Source organism: Mycteria americana, chromosome 8 (assembly GCF_035582795.1).
Source record: "Mycteria americana isolate JAX WOST 10 ecotype Jacksonville Zoo and Gardens chromosome 8, USCA_MyAme_1.0, whole genome shotgun sequence".
Lineage (NCBI taxonomy): Eukaryota > Metazoa > Chordata > Aves > Ciconiiformes > Ciconiidae > Mycteria > Mycteria americana.
The window spans coordinates 46261677-46285097 of NC_134372.1; the positions used below are offsets into that span (position 1 = coordinate 46261677).

At 40.5% G+C, this 23421-nt stretch overlaps 1 protein-coding gene across 2 annotated transcripts in view; it reads left to right on the top strand.

The window, feature by feature from the left end:
* The first annotated feature begins 1004 nt into the window (after positions 1-1004).
* The window catches only part of USP10 (ubiquitin specific peptidase 10), a 59065-nt gene continuing 36648 nt past the window's right edge, over positions 1005-23421 (top strand). For both annotated transcript variants that reach the window (XM_075510918.1, XM_075510919.1), the window contains exons 1-2: positions 1005-1154; positions 22780-22848. In XM_075510918.1, coding sequence (XP_075367033.1) covers positions 1134-1154; positions 22780-22848 — 90 coding nt within the window. In that variant the 5' untranslated portion in view covers positions 1005-1133. The remainder of the gene's footprint in view (positions 1155-22779; positions 22849-23421) is intronic.

The following is a 23421-nucleotide window of genomic DNA, read 5'->3' on the forward strand; positions in this document are numbered from 1 at the left end:
GAGAGGTGGATGAATCTTCTTTCCACTTTCAGTGAAACCTCCTCTGCGAGCAGCCAAAGACCCAAAGTTCTCTATTTCCTTTTCTTCTCTTCAACTTTCACAGTAATGTTAAGCTTTCTCTAACACTTCCTTCCCAACTGAAGCAGACTTTTGCAGGATTTGGTAGTTTGTTTAAGGAAAAAAATATGGAGTAAATTAGCGATTAATTTAATGGATTCTTGCCTGGGGGTTTCAGTATTCAGTTATGACTCAGTCCTCTCAAAATCATGAGATTAGCTTAAGTCACTTAATTATTTTCCCCAGATACAAACGCTGAACCCATTCCCACTCTTGTTATTTGGGACACATGTGGGACAGCTTCGCTCTGCCAGCACACGGGCACGCAGCCTACTTCTCACCTGCTGGAGTAACCCTTGGCACGCAGCCTTTTACAGACTTTCGAGGTGAACCCATGACAAAGTCCTTGGGGGCCGCCTGGCTGCTTGCATGCTTGCATTTTTTCAGCTGCGTTTCTCCTGCACAGCACTACCTTACTCCGGTAACACAGGGCCAGCTGCGCTACCTTGCCCAGGTTACTCAGCTGGGCCAACGGCTGCAGCTGCAGCTGCAGCAGTGTGGGACCAAGCTCCCGCCACTGGCTCCGGAGGCGACAGGCTCGCCTCAGCCCGGGCCCGCCTCACGGCGGCCTCATGGCCGCCCGCCTCCCGGCAGCTCCCCCACCCCAGACGACGCCTGAAGGCTGAAGGCGAAGTTTTTTGGCAGCCTCGCCCTCCTTCCCGCCTCGGGCTGCCCAGCTCCCCCCTCAGGGAGGCGGCCCCGCGGGCGGTGTCCGCCCCGCTGAGCCCGCAGCGCCCGCCACTCCCCGCCGCCGGGCCCCTTCCTCAGGGCCGCTCCGCCCCCTGCTCGGCCGCCACTGCGCTTGCGCCTCCACCGCCCGCCACCACCGCCCGGCCCGCACGCAGGCGCAGAGGCGCGCCCGCCCCGCCCCGCACCTCCCCGGCGGCGCTGTGCGCAGGCGCAGTGCGTGCCGCCTGCCCGCCCGGCTGGTGCGTGCGAGAGAGAAGATGGCGGCGGCGGGGGCAGCAGCGTGAGGCGCCCGGGAGACGCCGAGCTCCCCACGGACGCGGGGCGCCATGGCTTTGAACAGTGCCCAGGTACTGGCCGCCCCCGCGCTGCCGGCCCGGGGCGCTGCGGGGGGCCCCTGACGGGCTCCGAGGGGCGGCCGGGCCCTGCGGCGCGGCTCGCCGAGGGGGGGAGCGTGGTGGCCGGGACTAGGCCCAGGGTGATTCTGCAGCTTCATTGAATCTCCTCAGGGCGGTGGAGGGGCCTCGCTGGCGGTCGGGACGGCGGCCTGCCGCACTCCCGCCGGCGGCCCTGCCCCGCGGAGGGGCCCAGCGTGCTGGGGCTCGCCCCCTCGCTGCGCCGGTGTCACCGCGCCTTGGCGAGGGGGAAGGAGTGGAGGAGGCCTGCAGGAGTCCTTCGCGGGGTGAACTGGGTGCTGTACCCCATGTGAGCCATTGCGAAGAGAGGATGGTTGGAAGAGAGTCGATAGGTTGGGCTTTTTTTTTTTTGGAGGGGGGGAGAGACAGAAGTGATTCTATAATGAGCAGGGAATAAGGAGATTTGTAAACTAATCCCCCCCCCCCCCCCCCAAACACTCAATAAACCTCAATGCATTGGGGTGCAAAGGGCTGAGTGTTGCAAGATTACTATGCATGGGGATGTGTGTGCAGTTTCCCTGTCTCCCACTAACTAAACCAGCCAGAAGATTTGTGCACGGAGTAAAAAAAACCTGCAGTCGTGGTAGTTTTTCACTGGCAGTTGAAAGCTCAATTCCTGGTCTAATCTAGTGTGTGCTTAGAGCAAATGATTGAATGAGTTGACTTTACTATTTTTTCCTTGTAAGGTTTTTCTCCCAAAAACCTTTAAAGCAAAAATGTCAGGTGATGTGTGAGGTGCACTGAGGTGTTTATTTGCAAGACTTTATACAACTTTGTTTTTAGCAAATAATAAAGTTTAGAAAACTTTGATCATGTTAAAGATAATTTTGTTAAGAAACCGTGTCTTTTGTGGTGGAAAATGTCTTTCATAAAACTTAAGTGTTTTAAATAAGGTGATGCTTTATTCTGAATTCTGGTTTTTTTCTGAAGGGCAGTTAAGGTACACATGTAATAAAGTTATGCACTAGTGGCATTGACAATGATTTTTCCATAAAGAAAAGTTTGTAATCGAAAAGTTTGTAAAAGAAACATGACGTTTCTTGTCTAGCTTGATTTTTTTGTGTTTGAGAGAAAGAGGGACATGATTTTGTTAACGTGGGTGTTCTGAGGGCAGTTGCAGTTTCTGGAGTTTGTTTAAAATTGTTTTAAAATTTTGTATCCTTCAACTTTTCTTTCGGAGTGGAGGAAACTCACTTAGTTTTGCACACTTTTTTTACTACCCGAATGAATGAATGAATGGCACATATATCGAAAGGATTTGGTATCCAACTCAAGCTGTTTTACTTGCTGCTTTCCCCTCCCCTCAGTACTAGACAGCAGTACATGTGGTCAGTTTGATAAGACTGGGTTTTACATTGCAGCTTTTTTCTTGATTTAGAAGAATTAAGGACATTTTTGTGTCTGTACTTCATTAAGTTGGTGTACCTGGAAACAAAAAAAGAGTTCAGCTGATGATTTAGTTTATGGTGAAGCATTGCGTAGCTGTAATTAAACCTAGATTGTAAATTCATCTTTAGTAGTAACTTGTATGTGGACTATTTTAAATCACCCCCCCCCCCCCCCCCCCCCCGGAGGTAAAGGTAGATGTTTAGGTCTCGTGAGGATTGCTGCTTAAATTTATATATAATTTGGAAGCAAATCTGTAAGATACCTTTCAGTCAATGCTTTGTTCATGTCATTATACACAGCCTATTTTTGTGTTTTGCCCCCCCCCCCCCCCGATGTAAACAGTTTATTTAAATGCTGTCTGGGATTTATGTGAATACATATTCTAGAGCAATGCAGTGCTGTAATGCTGAAGTAAGATAACAATGATTTGGACTTTTTTGGATGGAGAACCTGAAAATACGTTCAGGGATGCAGTTTTACATGTAGGTGTTTCCTTTTTATTTTAGGATGGTAGTGTTGCAGATCAGTAGAAAAATTAGAGAGTTTTGATAAAAATTGGCTGTTCTGAGCACAAGACTAAATAACATTGTTTAGTCGTCATGTTCGTGTCGTAATGCAGAGTCCTAGGCAAAAGTGCTTAGTTTTTCTGTGTGACTGTAATTTGAGTGTATCGTAATTCAGACTTTTTTTGTCACACGGGGAAAAAAAAGTCAAGAAAATCATGCTCTTCTGATAGCTAAAATGCGTAGTTAAATTTCTGCCAATTAATGGAGTCATGTAATAGTGGGCAGAAATATTTCATCAATCAGCTTGCACATTCTAACAAATGAAATGTGACCATATGATATATTTTCAAAAGGGCATTAATTTTGGGTGGCCAGCTAGTCAGCAAGCACGTGAGTATATGGTAACACAGTTTAGATATTGCTGGTTGTTTGCACCTCTGTATTCCATGTCATTATTTCCTAATCATTTAATGAGATACTTAAGTGTTGCTGTCAGTTTTCTGGGCGTGTTCTGAATATATTTAAAATCTGTAAGATTTTTTTTTTTATTAAGGTGAGCTAGAAGTAAACCTGTTGTATCACTAAAGGTTTTGTATGACACTACAAATGTTGAGCTGATTTAGCACTGGATGTAGTTGAAACCATTTGTCATCAAGGTCATCTAAAAATCTTCTTTAAAAAAAAAAAGATATTTTAAAAACTATTTCCCTGTTTGGAAAGAGTAATACTCTGTAGGAACTGTATAAACAGTTGTTTTAGCCACTTTTCCTATTGTTTTTCATAGAAAGAATACAAACGCATCATTTATAAATCTTGTGAAAACGAGTTAAGCGAGAGAAAGGATACCATAGCAGAATGAATCATTTACGCTTGTTTTGTTCTTGCACCATTACTGTGGTGTCAGGTTAACTCAGTGCCATTTTAAGTGTACCGTATTGCCCCAAAACCCAGCTGGAGTAAAAACCAGTAGAGTTTGAGTTCGGAAAAAGCTGAACAAGCTCATAAGCTGCTCATCCTTACCCAAGCCTGTGTCTGGCCTGGCAACCAGAATAACTGGAACTCGGAACATGGCATGCAATCTGACTCCCTGAAATACTGCGCTGCTAACTACCTCTTTTATGGCTGGCTTGGAGTGTTGCTCACTGGCAGGGTGTAGTTTGATGTTCCCTTAAGCCGGTGCTGTTTCTGGAAGAAAAAAAAAACAACTGAAAACGCAGCAGTCTGTAGGCATTTGTTCTGTGCTGTCTTTGCAGTATATTGCTTGACATTTGTGGGTGACCTTGATTAGGAAATCGATCTGTCTCAAAAATAATCTTAAAAAAATGGTTGTTATGCAGCTGGATGAGTTTCTTGTGCTAGCTTGCTTGCATCCATGCAGATGTGTCTAATGGTACAGTGTCCTTACAGGCAGAAAGAAGTGTTTGAAGAGAGGACAATGTGGACTCTGTCTGTCAGGTTCCTGAAATGTGTTGAAAACTATGGGGGGAACCCCTGAACACAAAATGGAAGGTGGCTCTGGGCAAGGGCTGCCAGGGGGTGGATTTGGAGAGAGGTGTTTGAGTGCATCATCTTGCTGTAGCTGCTGCTTCTCCCCTGTCCTGCTCAGTGGCTGTTCTGTGTTTTAAAGGGGTGAAGAAGCTGGATTTATCTCCCTTTTGGGGGTTTCTTTTTTTTTGAGTCCTGCTTTCATTGCTCAGAAGGGGCTAGGTTGGTCCTTTTGCTAGAGCTTTTGCCAATGGAGTGAGTAGTTGTTCTAGGCTTCCGTGGTCTTGGGAATTCAGGCTGCAGCTGAAGCTGTGAGTTTAGGTAGCCAGCAGGTATCATTTATCTTCCTAAAATATGAATGGTGAATCCACGCACAATACAGTGGGTGAATGTGGGTTGGTTGACTTAAAAAAAAGGAAGTCTAGGAAAACTGACATAGAACTTAAATTTAGAACTATGTGGCAGCATGCAAATAATGGAATAAAACCCACAGTTTTTGTGAATCACTGCTATTCTGTGCATTCTAGACTATAGCACTGATTCGGAGACTTTTTAGAATGGATCCAGCCATTTACCTAGTAAGAAATCCATTTTTTGTAGGCAATTGCTTAGACACACTGCTTTTTCCATTGATGTAGCTGTTAAAATACTTGTAAAGTTAAGTGGGGTTTTGTTTAAAGGTAAACTAAGCAGTCTGATTTCTGTTTAGTGATATACGTGCAACATGCTGTGTCGTACAAAACAGCCAAATCTGTTGTAATAGAAGTTGCTGGCCTTGGGCCATTGGATTATAGTCATTTGTCACTCTAATGCCATTTCAGCAATGTTGATGTTCATTTGCAAAGAATTAAACGTGCTAGAACTGCGGTTTTTCTTTTTGATGGAAGTGTTTTATGTGTGATCATTAAACATACAACTGGGGATTATGGAACAAAGGGTTATGCTTCATGGTGAAAAAAAGTGTGTGTGTGTGTGTATATATATATATATATATATATATATATATACATGAACACTCCATAATGGACTAGCCTGATTAAAATTGGGATTCTAAACCCTATTTTTATTTTATGAAATTGTAATGTATGCATTTAAGACTACGTGTTTTAAGTATTGCCAGTAATGGTGCTGTGTTGATTAGTTTTAAAAGACTTTAAAGGATTTTGTTAGATTAGCGCTAATGTTAATATATTCATTAACACTTTAATAGAGAGTAAAACTTTGAAGTACATTAGTCTTTTTCATTTTGTATTTGACTCTCTAATACCTAATTTAATTGCAGATGTGCTTGATATTTTAAATACATGTAAAAACTTTTCCTCCTTGTTTGACAGTGTAAGATTTATTGATCTTTGGTGTGTGCTAGGAGGTCTGTTTTTCTTCACCTGTAGTTAGGCAGGAGGTAGCTTAAATCACAGTAGCCTTAACAAAGTGTTTGTATAAGGCTTATTTAAGTTATACACCCTATGGAAAAGCATGTGTTTAACGTAAAATTAAGAAAGGCCTTCTTGAGATCCTATGATAGTCACAAATGTTAGTGCTGTACAAACTGAAGAAATGTGCAAGAGTGCTTTTGGGAATTTTGCTGCTTATAGTATTGTATGTGAATTCATATCATGTATGGAAGTTTTGAAAGAAGCATTGTATGTTATTTGCATTGAAATGGTAGTAGGAAAGAAAGGGATATGGATCAGCTTCGATTGAATGTAATGTTAACACAAACTGGAAAATCACTTAAGGCTTCTGTAACTTTTTTACTTTGTAAAAAAAAAAAAGTAAAACTCCCGATTGGGGTTCAGCTTTGAGAAATGCCCTACCTGTAAGAAACCGTGAAGAAGAACATACCTCTAAAGGTTGTGCGAAAAGATGCATTTAAAAAAAAACATATAAGAAAGTAGGTTTTCTACAAAGAATTCTGTGTATGAAAGACTCTCTCTCTGTTTTGTTTGAACCAAATTGAACATACTAGCAGAAATAGCAGCGCTGTATTCCCTCAGTGCAGTGGGCATGTTTTTTCATACAACATTTAGAGCCTGCTGTAGTGATTCACAGGTTTCCTGCCTCATTTTTCCCCATGAAAATTGCAGGCTGGCAATGGATTTACCAGTGTAACTTAAAATACAGAAGTTGTATATAATTCATGCCAAGAAGTGAAGGCTTTTGTCATGAAAACGTTTTGTCTTGTTGGAGTGGGATTCGTTTGTAGGTAGTGTAGCAACATGTTACCAATACTGTTAAGGTAGTGTTCTTATTTTCATGAGTACTTAACAGATTTGCCATACACACATACCTATCTCAGTGGGAACACGTGTACAGTTTGCTCTTTAGCCTGTATTGCAAAAATATACGTACGTGTTTTAAGTTGGTTGAAGATCACCTGTTATTAGCATAGAAAACTCCTAGAATGCAGGTGGGATTACCAGGCATGGGATGACAAGAGTGACTTTAGATGTTCTGACTTCCATTGTGTGAAAGTATCAAGACATCAAATGCTGTACGTGGTATCAAACCACAGCTATTCTCACTCCTGGTTGTCTGGTGGAGCAGAGTTCCTGTTGTACATAGGTCTTGTTTGAACAGGCTGAGTGTAGGTTTTAAAGAGGGAAATGAATTCGAAGCTAATCTTCTTTACAAGGTGGGAGTTAAAGAAATTACTCTGACAGGAAAAAAGGGCAGATGGAGGCAAGATATTGGTAAACCCTTTGATTCTTGCTGCAAGCATTAGGATGGATGGAGAGGGAAATGGAAAAAGCTCAGTTTCTTTAATGGTAGCAACAGGCAATTAGATTAATCCTATTAAAATAATGGGTTTGGACCATGCTACATAGGATGGTATTTGGTTAAAAATGATGCTATACCGGTGCATAATATGGGATGGTCTTGTAATTTGAAATATGAGTAGGTATGATAAAAGGAGAGGGAAAGAAAGCAGAGAGAAAGAGAGTTGTTGTCAGTACAAGTTACAGCGGAATTGCAAGAAGAATCAAGTTCTCTTGAGTTCCAGTCTGCTTCAGTCTATCCATTAAATCATATGGTCTCTAATAATAGCTGGCTGTTACCAAAGAAAGTAAGAAATAGTGTTGTAATGTCCTTAAACCATGGAAAACCTCACTTTCTGTTCCTCTGCTGCCTTTGGGATACAAAACCAAGGCTGCCACTGTTTGAAAATGTCTGTGGAGCACTGTAGTTAGTTGATACAAAGTTGGAAAAAAGTCAAAGACAACTTATTTAGGCAATTCCCCATACTCATATTCTTCTTAGCTAAAGGCTGTAACCATAGGCTACTGCCCCTTAACAAGAAGTTTAAGCTTCCACGAATCACAGAAAGTGAAAGTTTCCTAACAAAAGACAACAAAAAAAGGGTTTATGCTGTTAATATGCTGTCATAGCAAGCAAGAACGAGATACATAAAATTATCATCCTGGCATTGCAAGCGACAGAAAATGTAAGTGCAGCAGAATCATAAAAGTGTGAAAGAGGAGTAGTCAGCTTTCAGAGCAGAAGAAATAAAGCTGTTGAGTTTGCTCATGTCAACAGGTTTGCATTCTCAGTCTTTTGAACCTTACCTTTGTTCAAACACAACACTGAATTGTAGTGGTCACTCTTGTTGCTGCGAGTCAAAACGACTGTAAATACCAGATGCTGCCACGCGGTGCTTCAGATGTTGCCAAAGACTCAGAGTTTCCTTAATTGGGGAGGATAAAGGCAATGGACATGTATTACACTTAGAACTAATTATTGTCACATAAAGGCCATTATGGTTTTCTGCTTGGGTGTAATTGCGTCCTTAAAATAGAGGTTTCCCCAAGTTCTCATCAGCATTCACCCCTGGAATGATGTGTTAGGACAGTTGTGCCTGTTTTTTTTCTTTGCTTTGTGCTGCTGCTGGTAATGGTGGGTACCATGGTCAGAAGTTGCAGTGGGCTAGAGGGATTGCTTGTTCCTAGAAGCAGCGCTCGATTGTGTGCTGAGCTATGAAATGTGCAATATTTTCATGGTAGCATGACTTTATAGTTAGTCTGAATTATTCACTGTTGTTTTTCTAGCCAAAAATCTTAGGGCTTAGCTAAGAGCTAAGGTATTTTATAGCCGTTCAGTTTGCATACCAAATTTTGTATAAGTGTTTGTACGTCAAATTTATTTATTTTATGATGGCTTTAAAAAAAAAAAGTTTTAAAGCTTTTAAAGTAAACAGCTGCTTACTATATTATCTTTGAAGGTCAGCTCCAACTATGAGTATCCAACACGTCCAGTGTGTTTACTGAGTAGCCAGAGGTTGCCATATTTGATAATGGCAGACATCACTAATTTGAAACTTAGTTTAGCTTGTATTTTCTGTCTTATTTGCAAAACAGCCATTTCGAACAATAGTATCAGTGACTGATCGTGTTTACCAAATGTTTTTATGATTTGCAAGATTTTTTAATTGGATTTGGGACCAAAGGAGGCAATGTACAGCCACATGAGAAGCATGTTCTTTCAAAAGCTGCCTAAATTGGTGGTGTTTGAAAGTGGAAAATATTATAAATTCACAATACACAGGCTGAAATACGAGGGTGTGGTTTCATCGTTGTTGCTCAGCCTTGTCAACATTGTGGATTAGATGGCAAATTGCTAGTATTTAGTCCCCTAAAATGCTCTTGCTCCTTTGTACTTTAGGTGGATGAGGGCGAGGATAGAAGGTGCTGGAGTTGCAGACGTGCTTGTGGAGGTGAGGGGTGTGAGCAGGGACACTGCAGACAGCAGCTGCTTCTGCCTCTGTCCTTGCAGTGAGTAAGCTGAAGAGCCAGTGCTGTGTTGTGTTTGTCTCCCCTGCCGTGTATCGATATTCCCGTTTGTAGATGGCTGGATGTGCAGGCCGAGGAAGTGGTGACTCCAACTCCTGCCTGGATGGAGGGGGGTACATGAAGGGGTTTGTGTACTCTGATCTCAGAGTGTTGTGGGCTTTACCAGTAATAGTAACTGATAGTAATCAGAGCAGTAGCTTTATCGGTAATCAGAGTAACCTCTGACATGAGTGTACTCTGGTTTAGTCCTTTTTTTCCCCCTCAGAAAGCAAGAGAATTTCAGTATCTTCAATATTGTAAATGTGTTGGGAAATATCTGGAGTGCTCTGTTTTGCATTCTGTTCATTCATATGTGCAGAAGAAATCTGAATGCTAACAGAAGATCTCGTATAAGGAAAGATATGAAGTAGCACCACTATCAGTGTTATTCTTTTGAAATGAGCTACCTAAAAAAAAGTGTCTTAAAATTGACAGTGTTGTTATCATACAGTAATCCTATTTGCCATATTCATACCCAGTTTTTAATGCTACCATTTAAAAATGTGGGTGTTTAATATGCTTACTATCTGTGCTTTAGTTGCAACAGTGTATTAATCTGTGCATTTGTTTTAACAGCTATATTGCATCTACATAAAATTGTATTGCAGATACTTAAGCTCTAAAACTATCTCAGGAGGAGGTGGCGTATGTGTGGTGTCCCAGTGTTCATTTTTACTTGCATACCACTTCAAAATACAAAGTTGCTGTCATGGTCAGTGCCACGTCCTTTCAGGTTTCTACCTGCCATTTATCACGTCAGGCTCGTAGCGGAGGTGGATGGCTGCGTATATACTGAGAAAAAAACAGTAGATGGTGTCCTCAGTTTCTGTCTGCCAGGGGACATACAGCATACACATTTATCACATGGCGAAGTAGTGGAAGGGGCTTGAGTTCCTGCAGAGGGAAAATAGAGTAAGAACCTCTGTAGAATTACTTTCAAACTTCAGCAGTTACAGAGCTTAAAATATAGGAGACTTTATTATGTGATGGTAGTTGTGTTTCATTTCTGTGATCCCCTTGAGTCATTTACCAATCATTGTGTTTTTCACAAGTTCTCTGGTTTATTTTTGGCTGTTTCTCTATGAGATTATAACCCATTTTTGGCAGGTCACAACTTGCAAAGGGAAAAGTCTCATTCTTTCTTGCTCCTGGACACTTGCATCTTTTGCTTTACGTTGGTTCCTCACCTTCTCTTAACCCTCCTTCCCCCCCCGGGGGGGGCGGGGTGTGTCATCTGGATCATTTTCTCTGAGTATAATCATCTCAGTGATCAGTTGAGCATGTGCAAGAACTGGCATAGGAGAAGAGGTGGGACTGTGAATCCAGCAAAACAAAAAGGAGAGTAAAAACTGTGTGGCCTTGGTGAGCGGAACAGGTGGTGTTTGTTTTTGGTGATCACCCAGTGTTTTCTCTTATTGTCACTGTTAAATGTGTGATGCCTTGCCGGGGTGGTTACACCTGCACAAGCTCTGGGTATCATTAGCTTTTGCACTATCTTTTTTATTCTTGGTGGCCATTGTGGTTTTGACAGGACTTTGCTCCACATTTAGATTAATACTAAACTTTCTCGGTTAAATCTAACTCAGCTGTAGTTCTGACTATTCAGCAGTTCCAAAATGTAGGGTTGAGATGCAAAGTTAGGCCTTCAGAAGGGGTATATCAGTCCTGGGTAGGTGGGCTCAACTGCTTTCTGAAGGTGGTAATCTGTATTCCTTGTCAGGATGGAGTCCAGATAGCTAATTTTTACCTCACCTAATCTTAGCCATCTTAAATCCTGCCCTGAGTAATTGCTTGTGAAAAGCATTGTGTGGGTAACTTGTCTAGCTGTGGTGCTGTTAGGGATAGATTTTAGTTTTCCACAATATTTAGCTACAGTTATTCAGAGGCTATCCATTCTTTTCCCACTTTTCTTTATCTTCCAGTGTATTTTTCAGCTTGCTTCACAAACTGGAACAGCAGTCTCCTTACTAACCAGGGTGGTATCATCCCCCGGCATGGGTCTGTATTGATCCTGTGAGGTATTAGTCCTCTGCAAAGATGTGTATAGTGGAAATAAGTAAAGATTATATCAAATGTACACAAACTAGTGGGAATCAAATGAAGATAAAAGCAGTCTTAATTTTTGTGCAGCTTTGCTTTTCATTATGTGATTTTAGGAGCATAATTTTTAGTGTAATTTCCTTCCCTTGAATAATAGGGTGCTATCCCAAATCTCACATGCTGTATCTGCAAGGTTAGCACATTCATGGAAAGGGCGTCTGCTGTTCAGGTGCATGGAGCAATTCACAAGAGAGGGAATATTATTAAAGGAGCTGAGGTACATACTGCTGTAATTGAATTAAAGAGGCTTCTGACAACAGTAGAAGGATTATGCGATTCCAGAATTTTGGGTGATAATTCAGCTTTTGGAGAGGAGAGTGGTCTGGCAGGAACAGACCAGTTCTTTCCATTTATTTTTATTTTTTCCCTGTGCTGTCTCTACCAATAACTTCAGATCCTGTGTTATCTCTTCATCTAACTCTTGTTCCTCATCTTTGGATTCATCAAGCCAAGTGTAATCTCTTTCTTGGACTACTTAAAAATGAGCTTATATTCAAACTTGTTTAATTTCTTAAAACTCAGGGTCTTGTTGCACTTTTTCTTCCCAGAGCTCTACCTCTCTTTCTTTTTTTTTGAAAATAACCTCATCCAATTCTAGATGTATTAGTTTTATCCTTCAAATCCATGATTTAAAAAAGTAAAAGTTGCCGATGAGGTAAATTCAGGTATAGTAAGCACAGAAAAAGGTGGCTTTCTCTGCCAGGGCACTGCCAAGCACCTCTGAAGCTTGCTAGCTGGAAGCCATTACAGGGAAAGCCTGTCTTTGTTCTGGTAGTCCAGAGCATCCTGCCTTGCTGGGGTAGGAATGTACTGGCTCCTCGATACTACGAACTGTGCGGATGGTAGAAAAGATAGTGTGTGTGCTGTTATTCCACCTGGGGGAATTGAGAGAACCTCCTTGAAAACAATCCTTCAAAATCTTAGTTGCTAAAATACCTGCTAAATAAAGATTTTTGTAAACCTCAGAAGAATGCTGATTTATACAGCATGTCTGGAATTTGGGTGGACTGCTGTGAGGTTTTCAATTTGCTATTTCATGTGGCCAAAGCAGTGTTCTCCAGATGCAAAACTGATTTTCCTACCGTGTTCTTAGAAGTTTGTTCTGTTGTAGGAATCTGGCACAAAAGATTGCAGCTCTAATGATTTTAGTCTGGCAGAGAAAAAAAATGGCTAACACCAGGGTTTTTCTGCTGGGAAATACTCGATAAAATTAGTAAGAGATTGTTTTGCCTGCCCCACCTGTAATAAAATAGTAGTTAAACTGGCTATGTTCTTGAGTAACTTCATGTTCCAACTTCTCTCTCCTCAGTGCTTATCATGCTATAGTAAATCAGAATAATTCAGGTCTTAATTATTTTTGTTCTTCATTATAGGAAGAGCAGTGTACACATTAAACTCAGTAACTAGTTCAGTGCAAGCAGAGCTTGAAGTAAATGTGTTTGCTCAATTATGAGCGACCAGCTTGAAGTTGGTGTTTTCAAACTCTTCAAGGGTGTGAAGACAGAGGCTTAGCAGTAGGTGTTTTACCAACCACTGTTCTTGAATACAAAACTGAGAAAGGACCTATCTACCTGTTTTGGAAGTATTTATTTTTCTTTTGATATTTGCAAGGACTGCCTGCTTGGATAATTTAATAGGAAAGTATTTTTGTTTGGCTTTTATTTTGATTTAACATCGCAAGAAAATAGTTTGGAAAATGTTGCTTCTCTGGATCACTGGCAGATGTTCTGTGGGCTTGTAGTGGTGGAGCTGCTGGTGTAAAGGTGTCAGAAATTCCATCTTTTGCTCTCCAAAGAGCTAAGATCTGATGTAGTCAGCTCTGACAATTCAGTTGTTACCTTCCCTCTTGCTTGCTGTCTGGAGCACACTTTCCAGGTATTCCTGCTGTGGTCCCAAAATGACTGCTCTTCGCTGCAGCTCTTGTTTGTATAACACGTGAATGTATGTTCTTAACTTGGGTTCCAGGGGAAGGTCCGAGGAAGATACTTTCTTCTGCTTGAAAAAGAATAAAGCAAGAATAGCTGATGCTCTCTCACGGGATGCAAATTAAAAGGTATATAAAATGTAGATATAATCCTCCTGTCCCTGGGCCATTGCTTTATGATCACATGTAAGTGATGCAGCTGCATTGCCCTCTTTATACTATTATTATTTACAAAATAAAATAGTGGCTTGTTTTAGGAGTGCTTGTCTTTTTTCTTTCTCATCCCCCCCCCCCCCCCCCCCCCTTTGTGTGGAACAGAAGAAAAATATCAATTGGAGAAAGCTTTAAATATGAAACAGCAGAGGTTTTTTGCTCGGGCAGTCCTGATTTGGAGACCAGAAGATAAACTTTCCATGGTTGGAGAAGGTACACCGCACTCCCAAATGCAGTGGTGTCTGTGTAAGACGATGGGTTTTTTTTATTCTTCCACTTCCTTCCCCCCCCCCCCGCCCCAGTCAGCACTTTTATAGACAGCTTCCTTGGGCTAGTTGCACTATGTGGCAGCTGCTGTTTGTTTGAAATGGAGGAATGCCAACAAGCACCTCATTTTTGTTAGTAGAATGAAGAGAGTACATAAACAGAATTTGTTTGGGTATAAGAAATTGGCTAGTGTTTTGGCAGTTTTTTGTATGGTTATTGTTTGGTGTGTTGCTCTTATTTGAAATATGTTATGTAATTAATGAAAACTAATAATGAAAGAGCACAACCTGCTCTGCTTTTGTGAATATTTGAATTACGATCTTCAGGATAAGCTGTTCTGATCCACGTTGTGCTCCCATGGTAGTGTCAGGCTGTAGGGGGCCATTTGTTCATTAAACCTGTCCTTCCAGTAATGCTATGGCCACAACTGAAACTTCACCAACTTGTGCTTTCATACTAGCCAGCGATCTGGTTTTTCCTCTGATCAGCAAATGAGCTTTTGAGAATGATCATTCTTTTTTTTCATAATGGAACAAATTCCCCTCGGATTAATTCATGTAAAATGTGTGGAAAATGCCTAACTTCCTTCAGCTGTAAGAATGCTGTAATAACATCCAAGAAACTCTGAATTGGGGGAAAAAAAAAAAGAAGGGAAGGTACAGTCATGCACTATACTTTGAGCCTTTGATTGCTTAAATGGTAGGCAGGCAGAGTTGCACTGACTCATGGGCTTAGTTGACCTACATTTACCTAGCTCTGATCTTTCTCCAGGCACTATGTAGATTTGTTAATGTTCTAGTTTTAAGCAGCAGGCTAGTGATAAAGGACCGTAAGCTGTACTAAGAGTGTGCTCATGATTTGTTGCATTTTCAACTGCTAAAAGCTTTAATATGCAACTGCTCCGCCTTAAAGTACAACTTCATTTCCATATATTTTTATTTATAAAAACGGACTTTATTTTTCCATGAAGAGGATATATCAACATAGGATTTTTTCAGAAACTGGTTTGCCTAAAATACTGCTACTTAGGCTGTGATACAGCTGTAAATATATGGCCAGTGGTCTTCATAGCTCCTGGTTATGGGTTGTTGCTTGCAAATTCAGAATCTAAAAAAAAAAACCAACCCAAACCCACAGACAAAAACCCCCCACAAAACAAAAACAAAAAAACTGGTTTTCAGTTTCACATTTTTTGTCTGTGTTTTTATAAGCATTTTGCAAATAAATTTCTTGGGATTTGGAAGTTAGAAAACCTTGTCGTATCAAATTAAGTAATCATCTGTGTACTAAGGCTTGATGGATTTCAGATCAAAAGGAAGGAGAACCTGAGGGAAGGTTGTCTTTCGCTACACTTTCCAGAAAAAAAAATTGACAAACCTTGACAAAGTGAAAGAGGAGTAAAGGGTGAGGGAGAAATACCTTATTTGCTGCTGGGATGACTAATGTAAGAGCGTTTTCTCTGCTAATAAAACCCAAGTACAGTCATACGCATGTGCCCATTTTTCCTTGCCAGAAAACAGGCTTTTGTCTGAATGGTTCATTTTCTTCCTCCGCTCCAGCCTATCCTGATAGCTTTAAGAATATGTATATGTTGTAGAAGTAGCTCGGTGAGCAAGATTCTATAGTTTATGGTATATATAAACTATTTCATCATTTCAATTTATATGTGAACTAGTTTTGACTTGCTAGGCCTTCTGCTTAGGTATAGTTGAATTATTTGCCACCATTAAGTAAAAGCTGTATTTTTAACTCATTTGTGGAAAAGCAGTTGAAGTGGGAGTACTTGCAGCTTAAACTGATTTGACTGGAAGATCTGAAGCAGTTGGTTATTAGATGAAAGCCACGTTAATGCTTCTTGAAAGCAGAAGTTGACACTTCATTTTCCTAGCTTTCTTGTAGCACAGGTGATGCCAAGATGATGATGCATCAGCAGAGCTATTTCTGCCCATTTTTCTAGGACAAGCAGCTGTGTAACACGTACTCCTCCTCCTTGTAATCCTCCAGGAGAGTGTTCGTGTTGCTAGACTGGAATACCAGTGGAGATTTCATTACAGGCAGTGGGGTAACATTAGCGTTCATTTTTTAAGTGGTTAAGGAGAGCACAGCAAAAAACAGTTGACATGGGGAGAGCTTGCAGGTCAGGCATTTTAATCCTTTGGGGTCTTTGGACAACTTTCTTTTCCCCTTTTTGGAATTAGTTCTGTTGCTGCTCCTTTTGTCTGTGTAGTTAAGATGCCACTTAGACAGTTATGGTAATCAGAGTTATTTTACAAATACAAAAGTACTCTTACTTTCATTCCTGTGTGGTAGAAAACAAACTTTCTTCTGTAGATTTACTTGGTTAATTGGTTTTATGTAATTTGTGTTATAATCTAGATGCAGTTAGTATCTCGAAGATGTAAAGGTGACGGCATTGATGAAATGTTTTGTTCAAAGTGGTTTAAAATCTGCTGGACTGCAGATGTATGTTATACTATTGTAGTCATATTATAGAGATTAATGTAGAAACTGATTCCAGTTTTGTTGCAACTGGAAACACCAGCGACTGACAATCAGGAGGGTTTGGGGTGTTGCTCTAAGAGAGGTATTTAACATGAGTATTTTTTTTTAAAGAGAACTAGTGTTGGGAGGCAGGTACTTGACACAGGGAAATTTGATCCCTGACAGCATGTCAGACTCAACACTAAAATTGGTGACACCAGCTCACTAGTGAGTTGTGGAAATGCAGGCTGAAAGTCCTTTTCTCTGTAGAGCTTCAATAGTATCATTCATTCAATATTCTTAATTTGTATTATAGAAAATATATTGCAAATATGATATACGTTAAAAAAAATATCATCTGCAGAGTATTTGTGTAATATTCTAGTCTCACGATTGTGTTCTTCAAGAAGACAGCAAAGATACAAGTCTTTTGATGTCTTCTCTTCAGTCACACAGAAGGAGTTCAGAACTACAGTTGTATCTGGTTCTTTCAAACATTTTCAGGAATTTAATTGTACTTTTTTGGTACTTTCCAAAGGTATATGAGAATGTTTTGAATTAAATCCCCAAATTTTAATTGCAAAATCTTGATAGGTGGAAATAAGGCAAATAAATCTGAAGTACTGGTAACATAAGAAAGTTTAATTAAAAACGGGAGCACCCATGCTACCAGCAGCTTCATATGAAGAGATACCATTTTAGAATTGCACAAAGTATATTTAATTTTGCATTGGCTTTTTTTTTTATTTATGTGCTAGTTGTTGTTAGTGTCAGTATCTGAAAGGAGAGATTTTGTATATGTCGTGTACCATCCCACCTAATGCTATCTCATTTTTAAGGTTTATTCAAGCATTGTTTACTCTTATTTTCATCCTTGGTCTCAGATGTGAGCATCTGCAAGAAGCATTCACATTTGAAAACTCCCAGAAGTTTAAAACTTGTGTATCTTGAAACAGGCATTTAAAAAAGGGTGGAAAGCAACCCTTGTGAGTATTTAAAGTGATTGGTTGTTAAACCTCAGTATGAAAGATATTAGATGGAAAAAGCATCAATTTCTGATCATGCAGTGTGAGAAAAGGCATTTTGTTATGTTGGTATATGTTTACTCACATTAGTTAAAATCATGTTAATTTTAATATAGTTAATAACGTATTATATATGTCTGGTAAATGGTGAAATTGGGTTGCAGTTGTGAATTGCAAAATGGAATGGATCTATCGGTATGTTTTAGGTTTACTATTTTATTTTTCTATTCCAAAGGAGAGGTTTGGAAACACTGACGAGAAAGTGGAAAAGTAGTAGAGGTAGATACCTCCCCCCCCCCAAGAATTCCACAAAGCCTTGTCCTCTCCACACTCGCATGCCCCTGCCTTTCTGGCCCCCCCCCCCCCCCCCCCGGAGAAGACTATTATTTTCCATCTGTGTTCCTTACACAGCTGCAGGTGGAAGTTCACTGAAATTTATATGATACTGTTTTGACATTGCTCTTAATCTGTGGCAGAAATCAAGCTCACCAGACTGAGGTATCTTAAGGCATCCTTGAATACACTTAATGCAAGGTTAATGATTGCTTTGCAGAGTTAAATAACATGAGGAGTAGCAGGAGAACTGCAGTGTGAAATATGTGCTCCTGAAAAAGTGGGAGAGGATTCTTTCCCAGGAGCCAGAGCAGAAAGCTTCTATGTAGGTTGCAGAAATGGTTTGAGAAGGAGAGGGAGATCAGATTTGACTCTGAATTAAGCCTCTTAGGGATTATGTATCTTTAAAAGTAAGTCCAGGGGCAATGTTACAGTTGGAATTTTTCAAAACTTCTCCCCAATATTCTCTCAGAGTTTTTCTTCCAAATGCAGTGTTGGTGTAAGACTGGACTCTCTTTTTCCAAGAATCATTCCGGTTCTACCTTGTGAGTTACCACTTAGACCATTGTCTGCTGTTTAGCGTGCTTTTCAAGCAGATGCTTTTTTGTCTGAGGATGTAAATAAAAATTAATTTTTGAAAGATTTAATTGAATGCTAAACAATATTTTTGCTTGGAGAAAGCTTGATTTTTTGCCTTAAAATGAAATTTGTGTAGAGCTCTGAGTAATTAAGCTTCAACTTTTCACTGGTAATATTTTTTAATATTTTGGTTTGTATGTTGCCATACATACTCTGGTTTATGTATTATTGATGGTAACAGGCATGGATTTTGCTGACTGGGCCAGTTCAGCTGTCTGTTCATATGCGGTATCATGGCAGTTGTGCTTGTCCTTTGCTCAGGTAGTGGGACAGTCATAGTTACTGTAAAGTAAAAGGCTCTTCATTACCGACGTGTCAGTGCATCGTCGACATGACAAGCAGCTTACCTCCAAGCAAATCACAATCTCTTGCCTGTGTTAGGGCTGACTGCAAACAGACTGTATCTGAAACCCACTTTTTCCTTGGAGCTCGTGTGGGGTCAAGTCCCAACCTATTACCTATGATTGGGACCTCAAAGTGCTGTGAAGCACTTTTAGGGCAGCTAAAGTATGTTCTTGCACAGAGATTGTTTGTATAGTGCCAGGCATGCAGATTCATTGGGATGTAGGATAGACAGACAGCAGGCAGGAAGCTAGCACTGTATTTCAAGTTGCTTAAATGCAATGGCTTTCCCCCCACTGCATCCTTTTTTTGTAGAGATTATTATACTCTCCAAGCGATGTGATATCTCGATTCTTTTTCACATCAGCACGTAGTGTTGCCTTAAAAAGGGTAGAGAATCCTGTCGTGCTAGCAGAGGGTGTTGTGTGCAGCTTGCAGAAATCTATTTCTTGGGAGACGAGGCTGACTTGAGAGGCAGAGGACAGGAAGGTGAGTTAAGTTGGGTAGGTTTAATGTTGTCACTCATATGGCCTAATAAGTTTATTTTGAAACAGTATTTTTCTCAGTTTATTATGCAGGGATCTTTTAACTGGTTTACTTCGTGTTTGCAGGTATAAAGCATTGTTAAATAAAGCCTCCTAAAATCAAACACAGTTCTGGTTTCTTCAGTCCAAAATGGGATAGGGGTTTTTGCACTATAGTCTGGTGAGGATTAGGTTTTGGGTTAGATGTTGGTAGATTTTTAGTGTCCTCTTTTAAATTATGAATAAACAGTTGCATAGACACAACATTTTCCTATGTGAGTACATCAACAGTTCCATTAAGATAGTATTAATGATCACTTTGTTTAACTTTTGTCTTGTGTTCCCTAATTAAAAAGTAGCACTTTCTTTTGCTCAGAAAGAAGTACCAGGCCTGTGATACCTCGATTAAAAATGCTGGTAAATGAAAAGACTGTATTATTTTATGGAGGAATTAGGGTTGGATTTATATAACTTTTAATAGTCTATGTTGAGATTATTGTTTTGTTGCATGACTGCATCAAAAATATCTCCTGAAAACATAATTTAGTTATGATTCAGCAAGTGTTTTTCACAGGCATGTTTTTGGAATATGGTAAATTCTAGCTGGTATGTTACTGAATAAAAATTACTTGGTTATATTGAGAGCATAAGCCAAGTTTAAGTCCTGTGCCAAGAACTGTGAAGCCATTCACTCAAGTACAATTTAGGGATCCGGTACTGTTTAGGTGTTGTACTCTCTCAGTTGGTAGTTAGCAGTTGGTTATGTGAAGGTTATTTCAAGCATTAACTGTTTCACTGTGCTTCAAACTTTTATATCACAGATGTTCCAGTTTGTTTTGACTGTTAGAATTGTTTGTCGACTAAACCAGATTGTATTAATATTTGTTTAAAAACACTGGAGGGCATTAAAATGGTTAAACTCTTTCCACACATAAAAGTGATATATGTATAAATCACTTTTTGTGTAAGAAAACTACATTTTGTAATTGCTGTGGAATTTAGCTTGAACTTAAGCTTTGAAATTTATGAATGTAAATGGCTGTGAGTCATGCGAACAGCAAGTACATGAGTTTTATTGGAATAAACCACCTAAAGTCTAAAAAAAAAAAATACTGTGGTTGAATTACTGAATCTACAGTTTGTGGCAGCAGCCTGCACTTCACTAGAGATGATTTTTCGAATTTTAAGAACTTTTTTCTATGGTTCAACTCCCAGTCTAGTTAGTTATATCTTGATACAGCCAAGCTAAGGATTTACCATGAGCAAGACTTGACACTGATGGAAAAGCTGGTGTCTACCCTGGTTTTCTGATGGAATGGTGGAAGAGAGCAGAGAATTATCTTAAATGACCATCAGAGTGCACTCAAGATGAATGAGAGTGGTAAGCTATAAGATACTGGGCCAAACTGACCTTTTTTTATCCATAGCCATAATATTTGTGACTAGTGACTGTTAATGTGAATAACGTTCCACGTGCCAAGAATGTGTTATTAGTGGTATTTTCCAGTTCTCTTGTCTATTTTGTCAGGTTATTAAACTCCTTGTTCAGCTTCTTTCTATCCCAGTATCTCTCTGCTGTCCTGAACGTTCAGATGCTATTCAGCTAATTATAACCGGTGGTGGAAGTTTATAGAAGCTTCGAGGTGCTATGAAATGCCAACGTCAGGCCTTTTTATTGGGAATGTTTCATTTTCTGTAAACTAAATACAAGCTCTCATTTTAGTGTGGGTTTTTTGTGGTCTTGTTAGGTACTTACTTTTTTCCATAGAAATGTAGATGCAAAATATCTAGAAGGGTGCAGGAAGGTAATGTTGGGAAACGACATTTCATCTTGGGTTTGTTGTGCGGAGTTTCAGGCACAGGGGTAACAAAATTCTTAAGAGCAGCTGTACTAAAATTGATGATATTTAGACCTTGTTTATTTTTTTACATCTAGGCAGTTTCAGTTCTGTGCTTGTGCACTCAGGTAGTGCTACCATTAGTTTTGTGCAACTCCTTATTTAGCAGAACTCTGGAAGAGTATCACAGAATCACAGAATCGTATAGGTTGGAAAAGACCTTTAAGATCATCGAGTCCAACCGTAAACCTAACACTACCAAGACCACCACTATACCATGTCCCTAAGCTGCTCATCCAAACGGCTTTTAAATACTTCCAGGGATGGCGACTCAACCACTTCCCTGGGCAGCCTCTTCCAATGCTTGATAACCCTTTCAATGAAGTCATAATATCCAGTCTAAACCTCACCTGGCGCAACTTGAGGCCATTTCCTCTCGTCCTATCACTTGTTACCTGGGAGAAGAGACTGACCCCCACCTTGCTACAGCCTCCTTTCAGGTAGTTGTAGAGAGCGATAAGGTCTCCCCTCAGCCTCCTTTTCTCCAGGCTGAACAACCCCAGTTCCCTCAGCTGCTCCCCATCAGACTTCTGCTCCAGACCCTTCCCCAGCTTCGTTGCCCTTCTCTGGACACGCTCCAGCCCCTCAATGTCTCTCTTGTAGTGGGGGGCCCAAAACTGAACACAGTATTCGAGGTGCGGCCTCACCAGTGCCAAGTACAGGGGCATGATCCCTTCCCTAGTCCTGCTGGCCACGCTATTTTTGATACAAGTCAGGATGCCATTGGCTTTCTTGGCCACCTGGGCACACTGCTGGCTCATATTCAGGTGGCTGTCAACCAACACCCCCAGGTCCTTCTCTGGTGGGCAGCTTTCCAGCCACTCTTCCCCCAAGCCTGTAGCGTTGCATGGGGTTGCTGTGGCCCAAGTGCAGGACCTTGCACTGAGCCTTGTTGAACCTTTTTACAATTGGCCCTGGCCCATCGATCCAGCCTGTCCAGGTCCCTCTGTAGAGCCTTCCTGCCCTCAAGTAGATCAACACTCCCGCCCAACTTGGTGTCATCTGTAAACTGACTGAGGGTGCACTCAATCCCTTCGTCCAGATCATTGATAAAGATATTAAACAGGACTGGCCCCAACACAGAGCCCAGGGAGACACTACTTGTGACCGGCTGCCAACTGGAGTAAACTCCACTCACCACCACTGTTTGGGCCCGGCCATCCAGCCAGTTCTTTACCCATCAAAGAGTACATCTGTCCAAGCCATGATCAGCCAGTAATTCTTGTTTTTTCTGTTGTGAAGGGTAGGTATCTTGTTTTAGAAAGTAAACCAGCTTGTGTCTAGGACTTACATGAACTGATGCAACTTCTCACCCTACATGTTGTTGGTTTAAAACTGGTCACAGGATGAGCTGCAGTTTGTGCTGTGATTACCTCTAGTGGGAATTTGAAGGAAAATGCATCGTATACAGTTTTAGAGCCTGAAGTACTTTGCTAAAGACTTGGGAAGGAATTACGATGAGATTTGGGATGCAAACAGGTGAATTTCAGGCTCCCAACATACAGGTCTTCTTGAATGCTGGTATCTGAATAAATTTTACCATGAATTTATTAATTGTATTGAATATGAATCCTTCTTTAACAAAGATCCTTCTCTTTTATTTTTAGTATATTTTTGGGGAGTTCAGCCCTGATGAATTTAATCAGTTCTTTGTGACTCCACGATGCTCTGTTGAGGTAAGATCTACTTTAAACTTCTCTTAGAAATAACATTTTAAAGCTGCATCTCTTTGTGTGATTTGAAATACAACAATGCAATGATTTTTTTATCATTCTCTTATCTTGCTAATTTACAAACTGAAGATACTGAACAGGAGTCTACTTTCCATGTATGTGGATGTTAAGGCAATTTTTAAAATAAGAAATTAATTATTCCACCTTCTGCTTGTCATCTTTCAGAGCTGGAATAGCTGACATTGTAGTGATAAGATGTTAAAAATGAATTATCCAGCCCTATTAGCTTTGGTTTTGTTTGTTTTTTAGAGGTGGATATAGAGAAAACTTTCAGCAGTGTTCTTGGTTGTAAGTAAGGTGGGCTTCTAAATCTTGTGAGCCTTTTGAAGCCCAAGGATTCTTAATATTTTTTGACAGGTGGAGCACTGCTAACCATCAAAGCTATGCTTACAAGGAAGGCTGTGCGTGAGGTCTGAGAAATGAGAAATGGATCAATAATGACCTAATTACAGTGGCAGCGAGAGCCACAGAGTGGAAACAGTTGTCTTTGTGTGTTTGAGTTCATAACATACTACA